Consider the following 19,635-nt stretch of genomic DNA (forward strand, 5'->3'; position numbering starts at 1 on the left):
GGTAAACATTAAATATATTTTTCTTATTTTAATCACTTCTAAATAGCATATAGAATATGAATACATTTTTTAAAAAGAAAGCATAGCATGATTCATTAGTAAAAACTTTAGAAGGAGTAAAATTTTAACTGATTTTTCCTAAGTGGAAGGGTTATACATTATTTTATTTTACTCTTTATAAAGCTTATTTGCATTTTCTAAATTTTTTGCAATGAACTTATATTACATTTTGTACTAAAAATAGAATTTTATTCTTACGTTCTATTCAAATATTTTTTAAAGATAATATACAGATTTCAAGAGTTCTGAGGTTAGAGAAATTTTATAAGGTAATTGTTATAAGAAATAATAACTAGAAAATGACTTTTCTGCTTTGAAAGCTCTCTCCTCTTTTTGTGCCCTCCTATATGGTAAAGAAGAGACAATGAAAGAGCAAAAAGAGCCTTTTTCTCTGATGCATAAGCCAATAGTAATAGATCTGACTTCTTAGAGCATAAATAAGGATTAAATAGAAGCCTCTTACAAGGGTTGTTGATGCTCTCTCTACTGGCTGAAGCCTTAGAGCAAGAGCCATATACATGACTCGAAGGACTGTTTATTCTAAGAAAGCATTAGAAGACCACTTCTACATGGTCTAGAAAGAGAGCCAGGAATTGATAATATCTAAATATTAGTGAGAATGATATCTACTTGTACCAAAATGTCTTTCATAAAATCTAATCTTGCTTTGATGGCTATACAATTATTTAAATTTTACATTAAAAATAGCTTTCTTCTCAGCTTTGGTAGTAAAGCAATCTCTTACTACAGAGAGAATAATTTGGTGCAAACATACGCTATTCTTTTTTGATGGGTTCATTGAGACATGAAAAGAGTTAGTGAAAGGATTGGTGATAATGTGTGTAAAGACATATGGTAAGTACATAGCAGCCAGTTAAAAAATGACGATTATTGGCTACTAAAGTGAATCAAAGATAAATAAAGATGCCTTTCTTGCCATCAACAATGAAGCTAAGACAACACTTTACAAACAGCAGTTCCAGAATCCATTGACACCTGTTGATTACTATGTCTAACATTCTAGTGAGTGAAGTATTCAGGTTCCAGACATTTGAGAAACCGTCTCCTCATCTTGCCAGGGGAATTTCGCTCACAGAAATGGATGGTCGATGTGGGGACAGAAAAATGACTGCTAATGCAGTTGATGCATTTTTACACACACACACACACACACACACACACACAGAAAGGCAAGTGCTCCCAAAGTTCCAGCAGGAAAAGTACCTCATACAGGGGCAAACAAATGACATTTTGACTTGGAAATTTTTTAAAAGTCAAAACAAGCTGTTGAATTACATGCCACACTGGTTTCTCCCCTGCCCAAACTTTAACCACTAAAACTGGGAAGTTTTGGTGTTTATGCTGCAACTTCAATACTGAATCATCTCTGTCCCGTATCCCAGAGTATAATTCAGCCGCTTGGCTATAGCAATCAAAGTCTCTTCAGAAAGGCCAAAGGTTTAATAAGAGTAGTTTAAGGATGCTTTACCTTTTCCATTGATTTTTAACAAAAGAGATCTAATTAAACATAGTTCACACCTCTTTAGTTGGTTTTATCATGTCCTTGGAACTTAGAGATTCAGAATTTTAATTTCTGACAACTACAGCTGGATGCAGGGAAAATTACTCAAAGAAAAAAAGTATTTCGTCCTCAAAATTTTCACGGAGCCAGGGTAAATGTAATGGTTTGAGGTGAGGGCGGAGTGGGAGGGAAGAGTCCAGGGGTCAGGCTGTTAACCAAAGGTAGACTGCCCCTCAAAAATGGAAGATCAGATTCAAGGAGAGGGAATATTTACACGCACAAGGAATGTATGAAAGGAAAAAATCAAAGCAAGACAATGAAGCAAGGAGAGAATATAAGAGGAAAAAAAACCCTCATCTCCTCGCCAAAAAAAAAGAGTCTGGCTGAGACATAGGCTAACTGGCTTTTGTTCTCTAATAAAGCTGGGTGAGAGGAAGAACATCATGACACTGAGAACACGGTGTGACAGATGAGGGAAGAGGTCCACATGCAGAGAAGGGCACAAAGGGAGGAACAAAGCCGCCGGCAGGTGAAGAGACAAAGATTGCAGGGACAGAAAGAGGCAAATAAACAAGAGAAAGCAAACCAAAACCAGATTCATGGGGCAGAGAGTGAATAACATCCAAGATGGAATGGGGAGCAGCAGAGGCGTCTGTGGAGAGAGGTCCAGTCAGGCAGGGGCCAAATGCATGCTGAGGCTTCCTCTCTCACATTCCCAAGGCCACACAGGGAGCTCTAGAAGGAAAGAGCAAGTACCTCAAGAATCTGGTTTTCTTGTTCACTCTTCAATCGCTTGCACCTAGAACAATGCCCGGTATATTGTGGGTGCTCAAAACACATTTGCTGAATGAAAAGAGATACGTGCAGAAAAGAGAAGGAAGCCAAATCCCCTGAGAAATGCCATGTCTCTCATGGCATCCATTATTAAGGTGTGAGTTGGCAGAGAGGATACCAAAGAGCTGGGCTCTGCTTATAGTACGGCCGAGTGATGCTCAGCTGGGCGCCAGCTTGGTTTTGCTGTTGCAGGACAGTCAAGGACCCAAGTGAAACAGGCTGTGGTCAAATGAAGGGTAATTGAGGAGCAAGGGAGTGGCAGAGGGCGGTAGTGCTTAAAAGGCCCTGCCTCCAAGTCTGTCCCCAAATCTCACCCACATGTATAGATGTTTTAATACCTCATCCTCCAGAGTCTCTCCTTTGGGGGTTATTGCTATAGTTTTCCACAAAATACACCTAACCAACCAAGGCCTTGAATGTGCTCAGCCATTCAAAGTCATTAATATCTAGACAAGAATTGTTCTATTAACTTAGCAACAAGTAGGGTAGGGCCCCAAAGAAAATGGATTCAGAACAGAGACAGATTCCTTGAGAGCCCAACATGGAACTCTGATCAAAGAGCAATGGATTTGGTCAACAGAGATGGAGTCAGTTTGGTTGTAAATCCCCAGATGACTCGTCCCACTCACTAGGGGATCCCCCAAGTGGAAGAGGAAGCTGACGGGTGGGTAGAGAAGCGAAGATGAATCAATTGTGGACTCGTCTGACTGCTCTGCTCTGGCTATGTGATGGTCACCAACAGAGAAATACACTTAGAGTTTAGACAGATAGGACTGACACACAGTCGGAAAAAAGGGGGTATCACTGAGAGATGTGATACTTAACTGTGGAAGAAAAAAAGACTAATGATAACAGACCAGGGGACAAATTGAGGTGAAATAGTGAAATAGGCCTCAAAAAGATTATTCAAGTGCCTTTCTTCCTGGAATGGTGAGATTTATACATTTTGATCTCTTCCCAGGGCACCAAAACAGAAGTGCTTCACTCTTCTGAATCATTCCAACTATTTTCTCTTAGTTTATCCCATCACCATGGCGATGAGGCAAGGATCTTGTTTTCATGTGTCTGGACTAGGCTAGTATCCTTCCCAACTACTTCAAAAACACACATGACAGTGTCTGCATGTTACTTTTACAGGAATTTCTTATCTAAGTTGGGAATCAGTGGGATAAGCAAAGCATCAGGAGAAACCACGTCTGGATTTTATCCTCATTCTGCCATCTCAGAAAAATGATTTGAGGTTCCAGTTTTTGCTCACTAAATGGAGACAGAGAGGCTACTCACTTGCTTCACAAAAATGCTAAAAGACTGAGTAACGTGTGACAGCTATTTTGCTTAAGGCAGAACAATTAAGGAACTATGGCTGAGACTGCTAATTGCTTACCCCATATCAATTCACCCTTTCTTCTGTAGAAACAAAACCGGGATTTTATTCAGGGATGCAATGCATCAACGAAGAGACTACATTTCCCAGTTCCCCTTGAGTGCAGATAGGGTTAATGAGAGGTGAGTGGATAGGCTGTGTGTCTTCTGGCAAAACTCCTTATAAGGTGACTGACTCAACTGAGCAATGGTACCCTCACGCCACCCCCAACTTCCTTCTGGTTGGAGCTCTAGTGGTCACCTTGGACCATAAAATGAAAGAACGAAAGTCACAAGCGAAGGATGGTGGAGTAGAAAGATAAAAGAATCCGGTTCTCTACTGACCCTGTGCTGCTGCCATGACCTGGACTTCCACAACTCTTTTATATGTGGGAGAAATAAAACTTCTATCTTATTTAAGCCAAACACAGTTCCTAACTGAGAGACCCACTGTCAACCTTCTGAGTGGCTTCCTTCCAGGCTCACCCCCAACATGTACAGGGCCCAGGCCCAGGGCAGAGGTGGAGGCCCCTTGGCTGCAGCCCGCCCCCTTTTCTTCCCACCCCTAGCTCTGTCTGCTTTGTGTGGACGTCTTACCTCACACTTCCAAGCTCATCTCCAGGCTAACGCTGCCCCTTGGCCACTCTTCAGGCCTAGGGTACACACACTTCCCACCAGAAGGACAGAAGCCGGGAGAGGCTGGTGTATGCTCTGGAAGTGGGCTCACAACCATTTGGGCAAGGAATTTGCCCAAGGCATGGTCTACAGTGGGAGAAGGTCCCAGGTGGCATGTCCCTTTGCCCTGTGATCTCCTCACCCTGTGGGGAGAAGCATGGCCTTTGAAGGCACAGGACCTAGGGCAGCGGCACTAAATGTGATGTGACTAGGTTCTCTCCCTCTCACCTCCTAATGCTTGCCTTTTCGTCCTTCACAACTTGACAGTAGAGCAAAACTTGAAGTAGTCCAGTTAACCACTTGTTATAACGGCCTTGGTAAAATTATCTTTTAGAGGAAAAGTCTGGAACTACAGCTTGAACTGTGTTGTCTTCCTGTTATCTTTGATGCCACTATCTTCTCTCTTTAACATATAATGGAAAGTTGATCAAGGCTGGCTTTCTAGCAAGCTTTTCTTTGGTAAGCTGTCATTAGGATGGCTAAGCACAAATTTATCAATCAACTGCAGTATTAGTGCTGGTGGACTGACTGAAGGAGGAGTTTAAATCCTTGGTCTCTGTCCTTTACACATTTGCCTGTTTGAGGAAACTCTCCAAGTGGCACTTAGCTGGATCTGTTTGCTCAAACACTGCACCCTGGGAGGGCAGTGGAATCAGCTGCAAACCTTGGCCACCGAAACTGGAATAGGGACTGTTGCCCTCAGAGAACCATATAGGAGCAGGTGGGAATTTCACCCAGGAGAGGAACTCTATAAGGTGTGCGGCTGAAATGACCCAGGACTGGATGCCCAAGCTGGGCACCTTTCTTTGTTACTCAGGAAGCCCCCCACTCAGCCTAGGGTAGCAAGGACTGAGACCTAATGTGTCAGTGCCACTGATGATGGGTCCACCCCTCCAGCTCCCATCCCTAAGTGCAAGGACTCATTCATTAAGGACACTGTCTCCTCCACATGGCCTGACTGACAGGACCGGTAAAGCTGGCTTCACAAACATGAACATACCCAAACCACTGCACTATCTCTGTGCATCTTGGAAGCTCTCTTCCTCTAGTGATTCTAAGCCTTATTTTGGATTACGGATCTCCTGTTCTCCATAATTACCAAAGGACATGCGTGTTCCCCCACACTTCAGAGAACTGTTACAGCCCTTTTCCAACAGCAAAGTATAAGCAAAAGAACATTGAGCAAATAATCTGAGATGTAGGTACTTGCTACAGACTGAATGTTTGTGTCCCCCCAAAATCCATATGTTGAAACCTAATCCCTAATGCAATAATATTAGGAGGTGGTGGCTTTGGGAGGTGATTAGGTAATGAGGATGGAGCCCTCATGAATGGGATTAGTACCCTTATAAAAGAGACCCCAGAGAGCTCCATTGCCCCTTCTGCCATGTGAGGACACAGCTGGAAGACGGCCATCTATGAACCAGGAAGTGGACTGTCTCCAGACACCAAGTCTTCTGGCACCTTAATCTTGGACTTCCCAGCCTCCAAATGTGAGAAATAAATGTTTGTTGTCTAAGCCTAGTCTATGGTATTTTTGTTATGGCAGCCTAAATAGACTAAGACAGTACTTCTATCTCCAACTTTCTATCTACATTTTGTTGCTTAAGTTTTCCCATAGGAAAAATGGAAGGCAGGGGCTAAATGATTTGTAAGGTCCCTCCTGGCTCTAAAGTTCAATGGCTGTATATAGTTCTATGAAATGACAGCCATATTAAATATCCTTTCCTCTATCCTCATCTAACTTATTTTCATCTTTCAGGTCTTGGCTAAGAATCTAGTTCCTTCCATAGGCCTTCCCTCACCCTCACCAGCCTGCAGTGTGGACTAGGAGACCCCTCTCTGTGTTCCCTGATACCCTGTACTACCCTATTATAGCACTCCTCTCACTAGAGTATAATTGTCTGTAAATTAATTTTTGGGTTTCCTGCTAGCCTGCAAATTCCGGGGGGACAGAGACCAATGTTTAAGGTTGCATCCTCAGCACCGATTCCTAGCAGGAGCTCAATGATACATATGAAATGATGCTATGAGTGGATGGTTTCTGATAGCTACAACTCCCTATGGTCACTGGACTGGTGATGAAAGACGTTCTCAGATAACTATTCAGGGAACATGCTGAAATAGTCTTTGTTCTTCTGCATGCATTTAGAAACAGTCTTGCACCATGCACCATGAGTACACACCTAATGAATCAGATTACCACATTTTTTTAAAGGAAAAGACGAAAAAAACCTTCCATTTTTATGGCCAGAGAAACCCAGACTATTTTACTCAGTTCAGTTCTCATTAATAAAATAGAAGATCCTTTGCCTTCTCATCTGAGCTTTTCAAATTAATCTAAGGTCTGGCTGTCCCAAAGCATTACTAATTGTATAGGACATCATTTATATCACAAAATGAGAAATGACATATATTTCCAGTCACAGAGTGATGGTTAAATAAACTATGACACTTCACTGGTGAACTTATGCAGCCTTTGACAGTGGTGCCTACAATATAATCTGAAGTTAAAAAGTGACACACAAAATTACATATGCAGTACGACTGGTATCATGCAAAAATATATCACATATATGCATAAAATATAGAAGGAGATACTACAGAATATTAATAGTGGCTCTGTTTATGTGTTAGGACTGTGGATGATTTCCTCCTTTCTACTTTTCTGGATTTTGCAGATTTTCTTTAATGACCTTTAATATTTTACTCTCATAGTGAAAAACCAAAATCAACAAATCATTTCATTGTTAACTGAAAATATCTTGTTATTTTCTGTTATAAAACTTCTCATTATTGATACTGTGTGTGTCCACCTGAAAGAGGTGTATTCACGAGCACAGAGAAGACCCTATGGTGAAACCAATAGCAGCAGGAGATGGAAACACATGGAATCCTCTGGAGTAGCAACTGCCTGTATAATAATAATCATCATCGCTGATCTAAGCTCTCACTGTGCGCCAGGCACTTCCATACATTTTTTTTCATTAAGTCCTCATAAAAACTGTAGGAGATAGGTACTACTGTTACTCCCACCTTATACTGAAACTGAGCTTAGAGTGGTCAGTTCTTTTGCTAGTATGTGGAGGAACCACAGATTCTGATCCTGGGCAGTCTGTCTCCATGGTCCACCATTTTCTCACTATGCTCTACTGCCCCCTCCAATGTAAAAGGAGAAGCTGAGGGGAAAATGAGCATATTTCTAAGCCATACTTCTTTTCATGCAAGGGGCTCTCTGTTACACAGTCACATTTTCTCTGCACAGAAACCTACTGGTATAACATTTCCAGGAGTGGGGGAGGGGAGAGTTCACTACAAAGGAATTCCAGGGGAACAGAGCAGGATACCTGGAGAGTCCAGTCCTATTGGAGTCAAGTGTATCACTAAAATAAAGCAAATCCTCCCCGCCTTCCCCGCCACCCCAGGGAAGCACAATGGAGGAGTGGGGAACTACAGAGATTCCATGAAATCAGTCATGCAGATTGGTCAGAAGAAAATGACATGGGCTTAAAGGAAATCCATTTCAAATTCAAATTAAAATTAAAAACTAATGTGTAAACAGGGAAAACTGAATGAGAAAAAGGGAATGAATAAACAGAGATCAATCCTAACAAGGAGACCAAATCATCAGGGTAAGTGCTGTGAGGAGAACTACCTGGGGATATTATTGCTCCCCATGGTGTTCTGCATCTCTTGGTCCTGTCCCCTGAGGGGCAACTCTATGGTGCCTCATCACTTACTTCCTCTGGAACCGGACCACAGGATCAGCAAGCAGGTCAGTGACGTCAAGCTTTCTCCCCTTCTCGATGACATCTCGATGCTTGCGAACAAACAGCCACCCAATATGGGAGAAGAAGAAGCCCCGGCGGGCGTTGTGGGGGTCAGCGTCAGTCTCCGAGTACTTGTGGTGGACTCGGTGGTCCCTGGACCACTCAAAGATGTCATTCTGCAGAGAGAATACAGACCCTGAGTGAAGAGACAAAGCACACAGTGCCTTCTTGAAAGCTTCCCAGCCTCCCCCACAACCCCCACCATCCTCACCACTGACTTCCACTTTGCTCCCATCCTCAACTCCACAACCTCTCAACCTCAAGTGCAATCCCTGGGGTTGGTCTGGGGTAGTTTTCATCAAAACAAGAGTAAATCCTCACTTAGTAGGAATCTTAGCATGTGTTTGGGATGTGCCCACTGCAGGAGATTCAGGCTTGTTGAGTGAACTAGTGGGGAAACCTGAGGAAAGTTTTGGTGGGGGCTACTGAAGTCTCCTGGGAGGTCCTTCATGTATGAAAAGAGAGATCCAGTCTTAGGATGAAGTCTTGGCTGTCAGAGGAGAGGGACAACCATGAGTATAAAAAGGGGCTAGTTCTAGGCCTGGATCTCTCTGCCCTCCCTCCCTGTCTCCAATGGCTTCATGTCCAACTTAGAGAGAGCAGGAAGCCAGTAAGTAAAAAACCCAAAGAGCTACTTCACTAAATCTCTGCAAAAACCAAGGCACAAATAATATTGTTTGAGGACTGCTCTAATAGTGTGTCACAGAAAGGGAGAGGAGGCGACTTTGGCTCCTTGAGGAATCTGGTGTACTTGGCCATATCCACCAAGTGGAGAAGCAGCAATGCCTGAGAGGCAGGCAGCACTCACCGGAATCCCAAGAGAGACTCTGGTGCCCAAGGAAGGAGAAGCATCAGAGTCCAGCAAACTGTGCCAAACCCACAGACAGGTGCGGCTCAGGCACACATGGGGGACACACTTTGCTGACCCTCTCATGTTGGGAGACAGTGAGAGAGTGTCTGGGGGCTAGAAGTCTTAGGTGAGCTATCAGGGGCAAGAACCAATGGCATTTAGGCTGATATTACTAATGAAACTTTATTTAGAGCAACGCGCCAGTGAGATCTATAGACTTTCAATCTATGCTTAGTTTTGTTTTTATCTGATAATGCTTTCAAAGCCTTGAGAAGGCAAATTAGACTGGGAAGCAGTGCTTTTGATAGTAAAATTAATCTGAAAATAAAAATAGATTTATATAGGGTATAAGCCATTTAAAAAAATAACAGCAATAATGTTTTATACCATAGTATTCAGTACTTAGTCATGTTTTCATTAGGAATCTGCCATTTCACAGATATTTGCTTCATCCTACTCATGAGAAGAAAGGGAACTGTTTCATCCTCAAAGTTCTGACAGTTCTTTTAACCAAAAGGAGGTTCGTTCAGTTTTTAGTTTCTCTGGCCCACTCAGTGCTACTGGAAGGCTACTCAACCTTGTTCATCCTATAGCACCATTGAAAACTTTTAAAATTTGCTTAACCCTTGGGTAATAGGACAGAGAAAGAAGAGGTAGAAAGACCTTAAGAAGTATGTGCTCAGCTTTCCATTTGACAAGATCCAACATCGATTTATGATAAAAACTCTCAACAAAATGGGTATAGAAGGAAAGTACTTCAACATAATAAAGGCCATATATGACAAACCCACAGCCAACATCATACTCAACAGGGAAAAACTGAAAGTCATCCCTCTAAGAACAGGAACAAGACAAGTGTGCCCACTCTCACCACTCTTACTCAACATGGTACTGGAGGTTTTGGCCAGAGCAATTAGGCAAGAAAAAGAAAAAAAACGTATCCAAATTGGAAAGGAAGACATGAAACTCTTGCTGTTTGCAGATGACATGATTCTATATGTATAAAATCCTAAAGAACCCATCATAAAACTGTTAGAAATAATCAACAACTACAGCAAAGTTGTAGGGTACAAAATCAACTTATAAAAATCAGTTGCATTTCTATACTCTAATAATGAACTAGCAGAAAGAGAACTCAAGACTACAATCTCATTTACAACTGCAACAAAAAGAATAAAATATCTAGGAATAAATTTAACCAAGGAGCTGAAAGACCTACACACTGAAAACTATAAGACATTATTGAAAGAAATCGAAGATGACATAAAGAAATGGAAGGATAGTCCATGTTCATGGATAAGAATAAACATAGTTAAAATGTCCATATTACCTAAAGCACTCTACAGACTCAATGCAAACCCAATCAGAATCTCAATGACATTTTTCACAGAAACAGAACAAAGAATCCTAAAATTTATATGGAACAACAAAGGGGCCCAAATAGCAAAGGCAATCCTGAGAGAAAAGAACACAGCTAGAGGCATCAAAATCCCTGACTTCAAAATATACTACAAAGCTATAGTAACCAAAACAGCATGGTACTGGCACAAAAGCAGACACACACATCAATGGAACAGAACTGAAAGCCCAGAAATAAAACCACACATCAATGGACACCTAATCTTCAACAAAGGAGCCAAGCATATACAATGGAAAAAGCAAAGTCTCTTCAATAAATGATGTTGGGAAAACTGGACAGCCACATGCAAAAGAATGAAAGTAGACCATTATCTTACACCATACACAAAAATTAACTCAAAATGGATTAAAGACTTGAAGGTAAGACCTGAAACCATAAAACTCCTAGAAGAAAATATAGGCAGTACACTCTCTGATGTTGGTCTTAGCAGCATCTTTTCGAATACCATGTCTACTCAGACATGGGAAACAAAAGAAAAAATAAACAAATGGGATTACATTAGACTAAAGAGCTTCTGCAAGGCAAAGGAAACCATGAACAAAACAAAAAGACAACCCACCAACTGGGATAAAATATTTGCAAATCATATATTCAACAAGGGGTTAATCTCCAAAATATATAAAGAACTCATACAACTCAATAACAAAAAAAACAAACAACCCAATCAAAAAATGGGCAGAGGATATGAACAGACATTTTTCCAAAGAAGATATACAGATGGCCAACAGGCACATGAAAAGATGTTCAACATCACTAATCATTAGGGAAATGCAAATCAAAACTACAATGAGACATCACCCTACACCTGTTAGAATGGCTATAATTGGGGCCGGCCCTGTGGCTTAGCGGTTAAGTGTGCACGCTCCGCTGCTGGCGGCCCGGGTTCAGATCCCGGGCGCACACCGATGCACCACTTCTCCGGCCATGCTGAGGCCAAGTCCCACATACAGCAACTAGAAGGATGTGCAGCTATGACATACAACTATCCACTGGGGCTTTGGGGGAAAAAATAAATAAATAAAATTATTAAAAAAAAGAATGGCAATAATTACCAACACAAAATATAACAAATGTTAGAGAGGATGTGGAGAAAAGGGAACCTTCATACACTGCTGGTGGGAATGCAAACTGGTGCAGCCACTATGGAACAGTATGGAGGTTTCTCAAAAAATTAAAAATGGAACTACCATACGATCCAGCTATCCCACTACTGGGTATTAATCCAAAGAACTTGAAATCAACAGTTCAAAGAGACTTATGCACCCCTATGTTCACTGCAGCATTATTCACAATAGCCAAGACGTGAAAGCAACCCAAGTGCCCACTGACTGATGAATGGATAAAGAAGATGTGGTATATATATACAATGGAATACTACTCAGCCATAAAAACAGACAAAATCATCCCATTTGCAACAACATGGATGGACCTTGAGGGTATTATGTTAGGTGAAATAAGCCAGACAGAGAAAGACAAACACCATGTGATTTCACTCATATGTGGAAAATAAACAAACACATGGATAAAGAGAACAGATTAGTGGTTACCAGAGGGGATGGGGGTTGCAGGTGGGCGAAAGGGGTAAAGGGGCACATATATATGGTGACAGATAAAAATTAGACTATCGGTGGTGAGCACGATGCAGTCTATACAAAATACTGATAAATAATAATGTATACCTGAAATTTCACAATGTTATAAACCATTATGACCTCAATAAAATAAAAAAAAAGAAGTATATGCTTAGCTTTGAATATAAAGAGAGAAAAGGAGTGCTTAGCAGTCTGTGTAAGGCAAAAAATATAGCCTGGCTTACTGTGATACAAAAGAGGTTTTAGATTTTACCAGTGTATTTAAACACAGTGGTTGGAAAGAGGGAAAGCATTTATTATTTATAATCACAGAATCTGGAGTTGGGAAGGAATTTCAAATGTCAGTGAAGACCACTGCAGCCCGAGAAATAAATTATTCCTTTCACATTAGTTTATTGCTTTTATTGCAATGTCCATCTGAACATAGAAAGAAAGGGGGACACTCCATCCCCAGTCCACAGATGGCAAAATTAAGGCTTAGAAGACATTTATTCAAGTTCATCTAGGAAGTCAAAACAGTAATGGAACAAAGATGGCACTCCCTCGGTTCTTAGTTCACATTCCTGTCAACAAGATAAAATTTCCCTTATTCTCCAAATTTGATGGGGGAGGGGGGGAGTCTTTTACAGAGAACTCTTATTTTTCTCGTTAAAAGGTTATACTGGTTCTTTAATTTATCGCAATGCAATTTTAAAAAAACTCTAAGTGGAGAGTTCCAAAAGGCTAGAAACATTATTCTCACAAAATTAAGCATAATACAACAACAACAAAAGAATGATGATGAAGACAAGTTGGAACGGAGATATTTATTTTAATTCCTCTTACCTGGATACCTTCCCAACAGAAGCTGCTTGACTGCAGCAGTGGAATGAAGCAAGGGTTTTGGCCACATTTCAAATAATCAAGCACACAATTGAGCCAAAAATACTTTAAGACATATTTGTTAATCCTTTGTTATTGTTTTGTTTTTAACTCTAAAGCTGAATCCAGTGAAAATGTGACTCAAAGAACAAGATGTAAGCCAACAATAGGGCAGAAGGGGAGCAAGATTCATGTGCTCACCCAAGGGCTTTTTTCTTCCTACTTTTCTGCATTTTGCTTCTATCCTAGAGGGACTGGGAGTGGGAGCCAACCTGTGAACAGCATTTGTGTTTGATGAAAAGCTGTGTGTACCAAGGGTGCAATTGGTACAGTCAGTATGTGCGGAAGGGTAAGCTGAGGGCTAAGCAACCTCAGGGGGCGGAGGGGTGAGTGGGAACAGCCTGTAGCTGTTGCCACTGCCCCAGCAATATGCTGGTAATCTCCTTTCCTCCCAGTGTTTACACAGTGCTGATTGCTCTTGTCTGGAGCTATGTGCACCACTCCCGTCATCCTCGATTCACAGAAAGGAAAAAAAATCGAGGCATAGAGACATGGCGGACTTCCATCGATGAACTGTCTCTGAAGTATGTGTATTTCGTCTGCTCATGTCCCGCATGCACATTTTGATACAGGCATGATGTTGAACTCAGCAGCAATTCCTGAAGCCTAACTACTTACACATTCTAACAAATCAGTTAAGAAATAATTCAATTTGCAACTTAGAGTTTACACTTAAGGTCGGTTCTGGTAGAGCACAGTCTTCATATGCAACCCCATTACCTTCAAAAGTGGACACTCACCACGTGTTTATTGATCCTTCCTGACAAAGAACTGGAGTGGTGATGGACTCCATTAGTGCTAAGAGCCCCAGGTATAACTGAGGCACAGGCAGGCGGGGAGCGGGAGAGGAAAAGAGCAAATCCGGAATGTACAGCTCAGGTGGGCTGCTTTACTGTCTGAGGAGCCCTACCAGCTTCTGCTTTGTGCTGTCCAAGAGAAATATAATGCAAGCCACATACATAAGTAAAATTTTCCTAGTAGCCATATTAAACAAGTGAAAAGAAACAATTTTAACAATATATGTTACTTAATATATCCAAAATATTATTTAAATATGAGGATAAAATTATTATATTTTACATTATTTTTTCTGTACCAATTCTTTGAAGTCGGGTGTGTATTTTATACTTCTAGCACACCTCAATTCGGACTAGCCACATTTCAAGTGCTCAGTAGCCACATGTGCCTCGTGGCTCCCATGTTGGACAGGGCAGGTCTAACTCATGGATTGTACACTTTTCTATATATGCGCTATACTTGTAAAAGTTTTGAAAAATTCAATGTTGCTTACTGGCAAGAGTGTGAAATTGGCATAAACCACATGAAGGGCAAATGGGCTGCATGTATCAATAGCGTTAAAACTGCACATCTTTTAACCTAGCAATTCGTTCTCTGGAATTTATCTTAAGGAAATAATCATGGTTCTGTGTGAAGACTTAACCAAAAGGACACTCACTGCAGTGAGAACTTGGAAAAACCCTGAATTTCCACATAACAGGATTTGATTGAGTACCTTGTGATATAGTAATGAATTGAATACTATTCGTGTGTGTGTGTGTGCGCGCGCACATACATACAAAGTTTCTGGAGAGAAATATTAAGATAAAGGTCTTAGAATTACCTCAGTGGAGTGAGACTGGGAGATAGGAGGGGAGGAGAAATACTTTTTACGTTTTATCTTATACTCTGAAATTTTTAACAAGAGCATCTGTAAGTAGTATTAAAAAACTAATTAACAAAAAAAGGATATTGTAGTATTGACATGGAAAGAGGAGGAGACAGTAGTTAAGTGAAAAGTAGTTTTCAAAATAACATGTACAGTATGAACCCATTTTTTAATAAAAATGTGTATTTAGGCATAGGAAAAATAAAGGAAGTATATAAGTCAACCTGTTTACAGTGATTCTCTCTAGGAGGTGGGACTGTGAGTGATTTTTAATCTTTTCCTTTTAGTTTGTCTGTATTTTCTAAACTTTTATAATAAACAAGTTTTTCTTTTGTAATATGGGGGAAACAAGTTATTTTCAAACACTTTTGAAAATATTATACTTTTGTAGAGTTTTCTATACTCCTAAATCAAACCACCCAGCATCTGCCATCAGCCCACATCAGAAAACAGTCTATAAGGCAGTAAGTTCATCTAGTGACCAGGCAATCATCCATCTTCACGTCACCCTTCTTCCATCTTTGTTCTCATTAGCACTAAGCAACTGACCCCCTCAGCCAGCGTGACAGTCTGTGTCTTGTACCTTTATTACTTTACGCACCATCATAGTAAGATCCCTAAATGGGGTCCCTGCTGAGACTGCAGAAATTGAAATTGATCATATGGTGATTTTTTTCCATAAGCGCAGCCTTCGAGTATCATCTGGGACTGGACCAAAGGTAATAGATCTCAAAGGTCCACTGAAGCAGATTATGAAGCAGCCCACTCTGTCAGAACTACTTTTCCCCAACTCCTTTTATGCTGGAAATAAATTCTTGAATCTAGTCCTCTAAATGGCAATAGGGGAGACTGTCTTTTAAGGCCCACATAACTTCCCCCAGGTAGCAAGATGAAGGCTACCTGTAAACAGCATTTCGCTTGCCCCATTCAACACATCTGAGATCAGAATCATTGATCAGCATTTCCCCAGCCTCGCTGGGAACAGATGCTTGCTTCTGACCAGACACCAGGGTGGTTGTTCTGTCCCCTAATTCAATTGTGTGGCTGCTGCAGTTCCAAAAGGGAAAATTTACCAGGTGGCCTCAAAACATAGCCAAAGGGAATTCCACTTGTATTCATAACACATCTTTGTTTCCAGTAGGTAGTGAAAGAGAAACTAGGACCCACCCAACATGTCAGCTTGAGCAGGCAGGTTTTAGAGAAGAACATGCATGTGTGTGTGTGTGTGTGTGTGTGTGTGTGTGTGTGTGTGTGTGTGTGTCTTGTGAGTGAATGGCATCCTGTCTGGGAAAAGAGTCATCCTTCAAGGGGGTCAAGGAGGGAAAGACACTGCTACCTCCGCTCTTTATGGACCATAAGGCTCATTTGAAATAGACTTTATCTCAGTCTCTGGGGTCTGAATTCAACCTCCTCCAGTTCAGATGCCAACATTGTACTATTCAAACAGTGGAGAACATTCGGTGCTTTCCCCATTGTTGATAATGGGTCAGCACTGATTTCCCTCCAGATACTGCTGATATCTGTAAGAAGAGCCCAGAAAGTCCCCAAGAAGGGCCTGGCAGCAGTCTACACCACCTGGCAAATTGTAGCTTTGAGAGAACAAGGCCCTACCTGCTGCCCAGCCTCCATGTGGCACTCAGCCTGGGGAGGCTTTAGACGCTGGGCAAGTGTTGAAAAGCCAACGTCAGCGGTTTAAAAAGTATGCTGATAAAACTTAAAGATTGCAAAGGGATGTTTCATATTTTTCTTTATTACTCTCTTGTATAAATCTCTTACAATGAGAATGTAGCTGAATAAGACTTTTAAATTTTTTTAAAACACATTTTTCACACACATTTTAAAAATGTGTGTGAGTAGTCCTTTTGGTAGACAGATTGATTTTCTGTGAATCTTTCCAGTTTGGGGTTTTTTTGGCAGTGACATGACCATTGTTCTAGTCTCCTGAGCTAGATCTCCTTCACTCAATGAGTCAAAATTTCAAGGAAGAAAGGGCCTAGAAAACAGTGACAGCCCAGGAGCAATAAACACGACTCGCTCCCAGCTCTTGGTTTTTAAATACCATTCCCCATTAAAAGGAGTCAGGACTCTGGAGAAATGGCTGATGCCAGGACCAGGAAAAGTACAAAAGGAGCTAGGCATATTTTGTTGCGCCAGAAAGTAAGGAAGTGCTCAAAAAATGATGGGGACATGTCAAAAAGGAGATAGGAGTCCATTTGTAGTGCCTCCCCCTGAACAAACTGCGGTAATTTGGGCACTAAGCCGAATAATGACAGTAACGGATTAAAACCCATTTAATAAAATAAGAATCCATGAGTCCATAATAAGTAAATAAATAAGAAGTAAAATGCCAACCAACAAGTGTAGAAGAAACAATGGAGTTAGAAAATTATCATTTTGCAGGTGCCATGGCAATAACTGCTTCAGGCAAGAATCACAATGTATGCTAAAACTATTGGGTAAAAGGTCAAGGAAGAAAAAATATTTATATAGGCTCACAGTATCTCAGCATAAATTATTCATTAATTACTAAAGGAAAAATAGTAAACTTACATGGAGAAACCTGGTAGACACCACCTTACCAAGTGATCAAAGTTCATACCACTAATAATATGGCAAAGTGATGTCACGCGCCTCTTGTTTGATGCTGGAGACACAAGATCATTAGTGTAGCATTCCTACCGAAAAGGCACAATCTGAGTCCAGTTACGAGGGACAAGGGGCAAACCAAAAATGAGGAGCATTCTACAAAATAACTAACTGGCCTGTACATTTTTAAAATGTCAACATCATAAAATCGAAGAAAGACTGAGGAACTATTCCAGATGAAGGAGGCTAAAAAGACACTACTACTCATTGTAACACATGATTCTGAACTGGTTCCTGGCTCGGATCCTGGATATAGTATGACATCAAAAATTAAATTCTCTCATTTTGGCACATGAAAAATCACAATGAAATGTGTTCATGTGAAAATGTCCTTGCTATTAGGAAATACACACTGAAGTATTTAGTGATGAAGAGGCATGATGAAGAGGCATGATGTTTGTAACTTACTCTCAAATGATTCAGAAACAAACCCCCAGAAGAATGCATATAAATACACATATGGAGAGAGAAAGGATAGTAAAGCAAATGAAGCAATATGTTAGCAATTAGTGAATCTGGGTGAGGGTATACAGTTCTTCATGCAACTTTTTCTGCAACTTTTCTGTAAGTTTGAAATTATTTCAAAATAAACAGTTAAAACTGAAAAGAAAAATGTCGAGGGCATCTTTCTCTGAAATCTAAAGATTTTCCTCTTCCACTCCATTTCTGTTCCACCACCCTTGTTCAGGCTTTCATCAGTTTATCTGGATTCCTGCAATAGCCTTCTAAAGCCTCCTGCCTCTAGTCCTTCTCCCCTCCACAATATATTTGGTATACTGTGACCATACTCCCCAAATATCTACCCTTCTCTGGCTTATATTGTGACAACCTCTCTGCATTACTTTTCTCATCAAGTTGAAACATTTCTTCTTCTTGCCAATCAAAGAGCTTCAACTGGCCAGATCATTCTTTTTTTTTCTTTTTTTTGGCTGAGGAAGATTGGCCCTGAGCTAACATCGGTGCCCATCTTCCTCTACTTTATATGTGGGATGCAGGCCACAGCACGGCTTAATAAGCGGTGCATAGGTCTGCGCCCGGGATCCGAACATGGGAACCCCAGGCCGCCAAAGCAGACCACACGAACTTAACCACTATGCCACCAGCCCGGCCCCTGGCTCGATCATTCTTATAGTTCCCACTTTATTTATTCTTTAATTTGACAAATATTTACTGACTGTTGGTATGTGCTAGGAGATAAGGAACAGGACAATCAAGGCTATGTCTTCAAGGAGTTTATATTTTATGGAGGAGACAAACATAAATTAAATGAAGTCAACATAAATAAAATCATTTCAGACTGAGATTAGTGCTATGAAGCAAATGAGTGAGCTGTATGGGGAAATAACAAGAGGGACACTGAGATAGGCAAGGACTTTTAATCAGATAATCTTTAGATTGAGAAGAGTCGGGTGGGAGTGAGGGAGGGAGAAGGGAATTGTCTCAGGTAGAGGGAAAGACTTGGCACAGTCTAGGAACTAAGAGAAGGCCAGCGTGTGGGGTGCATGGAGCCCGAGCAAGAGTGGTGCAAGATGAAGTCTGAGAGGTATTGTGGTATGATAAAGAGTATATCCGGGCTTCACCCCCAGTGGTTCCTGGCATAGAGTTTCAAAAACCTTTGGGATTTCTGGAATGATAGGAATATCTTTATTATGCTAATGAGATGCCTCATGGTGGACCCCTAGATAGCTTCAGAATCAGGGCTGGCCACCAGAAAGACCAACCATGTGTAGAGGGTTGGCTTTGGGAGGGAAAGGGGACTGGAGATTGAGTTCACTCACATGGCCAGTGATTTCATCAATCACACCTATATAAAACCCCAGTCAAAGCTCTGGACACTGAGGCTCAGAGGAGCTCCCTGGATGGTGAACACACGGATGTGCAGGGAGGGTGACGCATCCTGACTCCACTGAGAGAGGACACGGAAGCTCTGCATCCAGGGCCCTTCCAGACCCCACTCCATGTGTCTCTTTCATTTGGTTGGTCCTGATTTGTATCCTTTATAACAAAACTGTAATAATACATATAACACTTTCTTGAGTTCTATGAGTTGTCCTAGCAAATTATTGAATCTGAGGGAATTGTGAGAACCCCTGAATTTGTAGCCAGTTGGTCAGAGGTACGGGTGGCCTGGTGACCCCACTTGCAGCTGGTATCTGAAGTAGGGACAGTCATGTGGAGGATCGAGGCTTTAACTTGTGGGATCTGATGCTAACTCAGGTGGTTAGTGTCAGAACTGTATTGGAGTACACCCCTTTGA

General features: G+C 41.2%; 1 protein-coding gene across 1 annotated transcript in view; it reads right to left on the reverse strand.

Moving 5' to 3' along the window:
• Window positions 1-19,635, reverse strand: part of SCD5 (stearoyl-CoA desaturase 5) — a 149,686-nt gene that overhangs the window by 33,618 nt on the left and 96,433 nt on the right. The window contains exon 3 of the mRNA XM_004430892.3: window positions 8,194-8,399. Within this exon, the coding sequence (XP_004430949.1) occupies window positions 8,194-8,399 (206 nt within the window). The remainder of the gene's footprint in view (window positions 1-8,193; window positions 8,400-19,635) is intronic.

This window comes from Ceratotherium simum, chromosome 8 (genome assembly GCF_057802395.1).
Source record: "Ceratotherium simum simum isolate JZ-2026a chromosome 8, ASM5780239v1, whole genome shotgun sequence".
NCBI classification, from domain to species: Eukaryota; Metazoa; Chordata; class Mammalia; order Perissodactyla; family Rhinocerotidae; genus Ceratotherium; species Ceratotherium simum.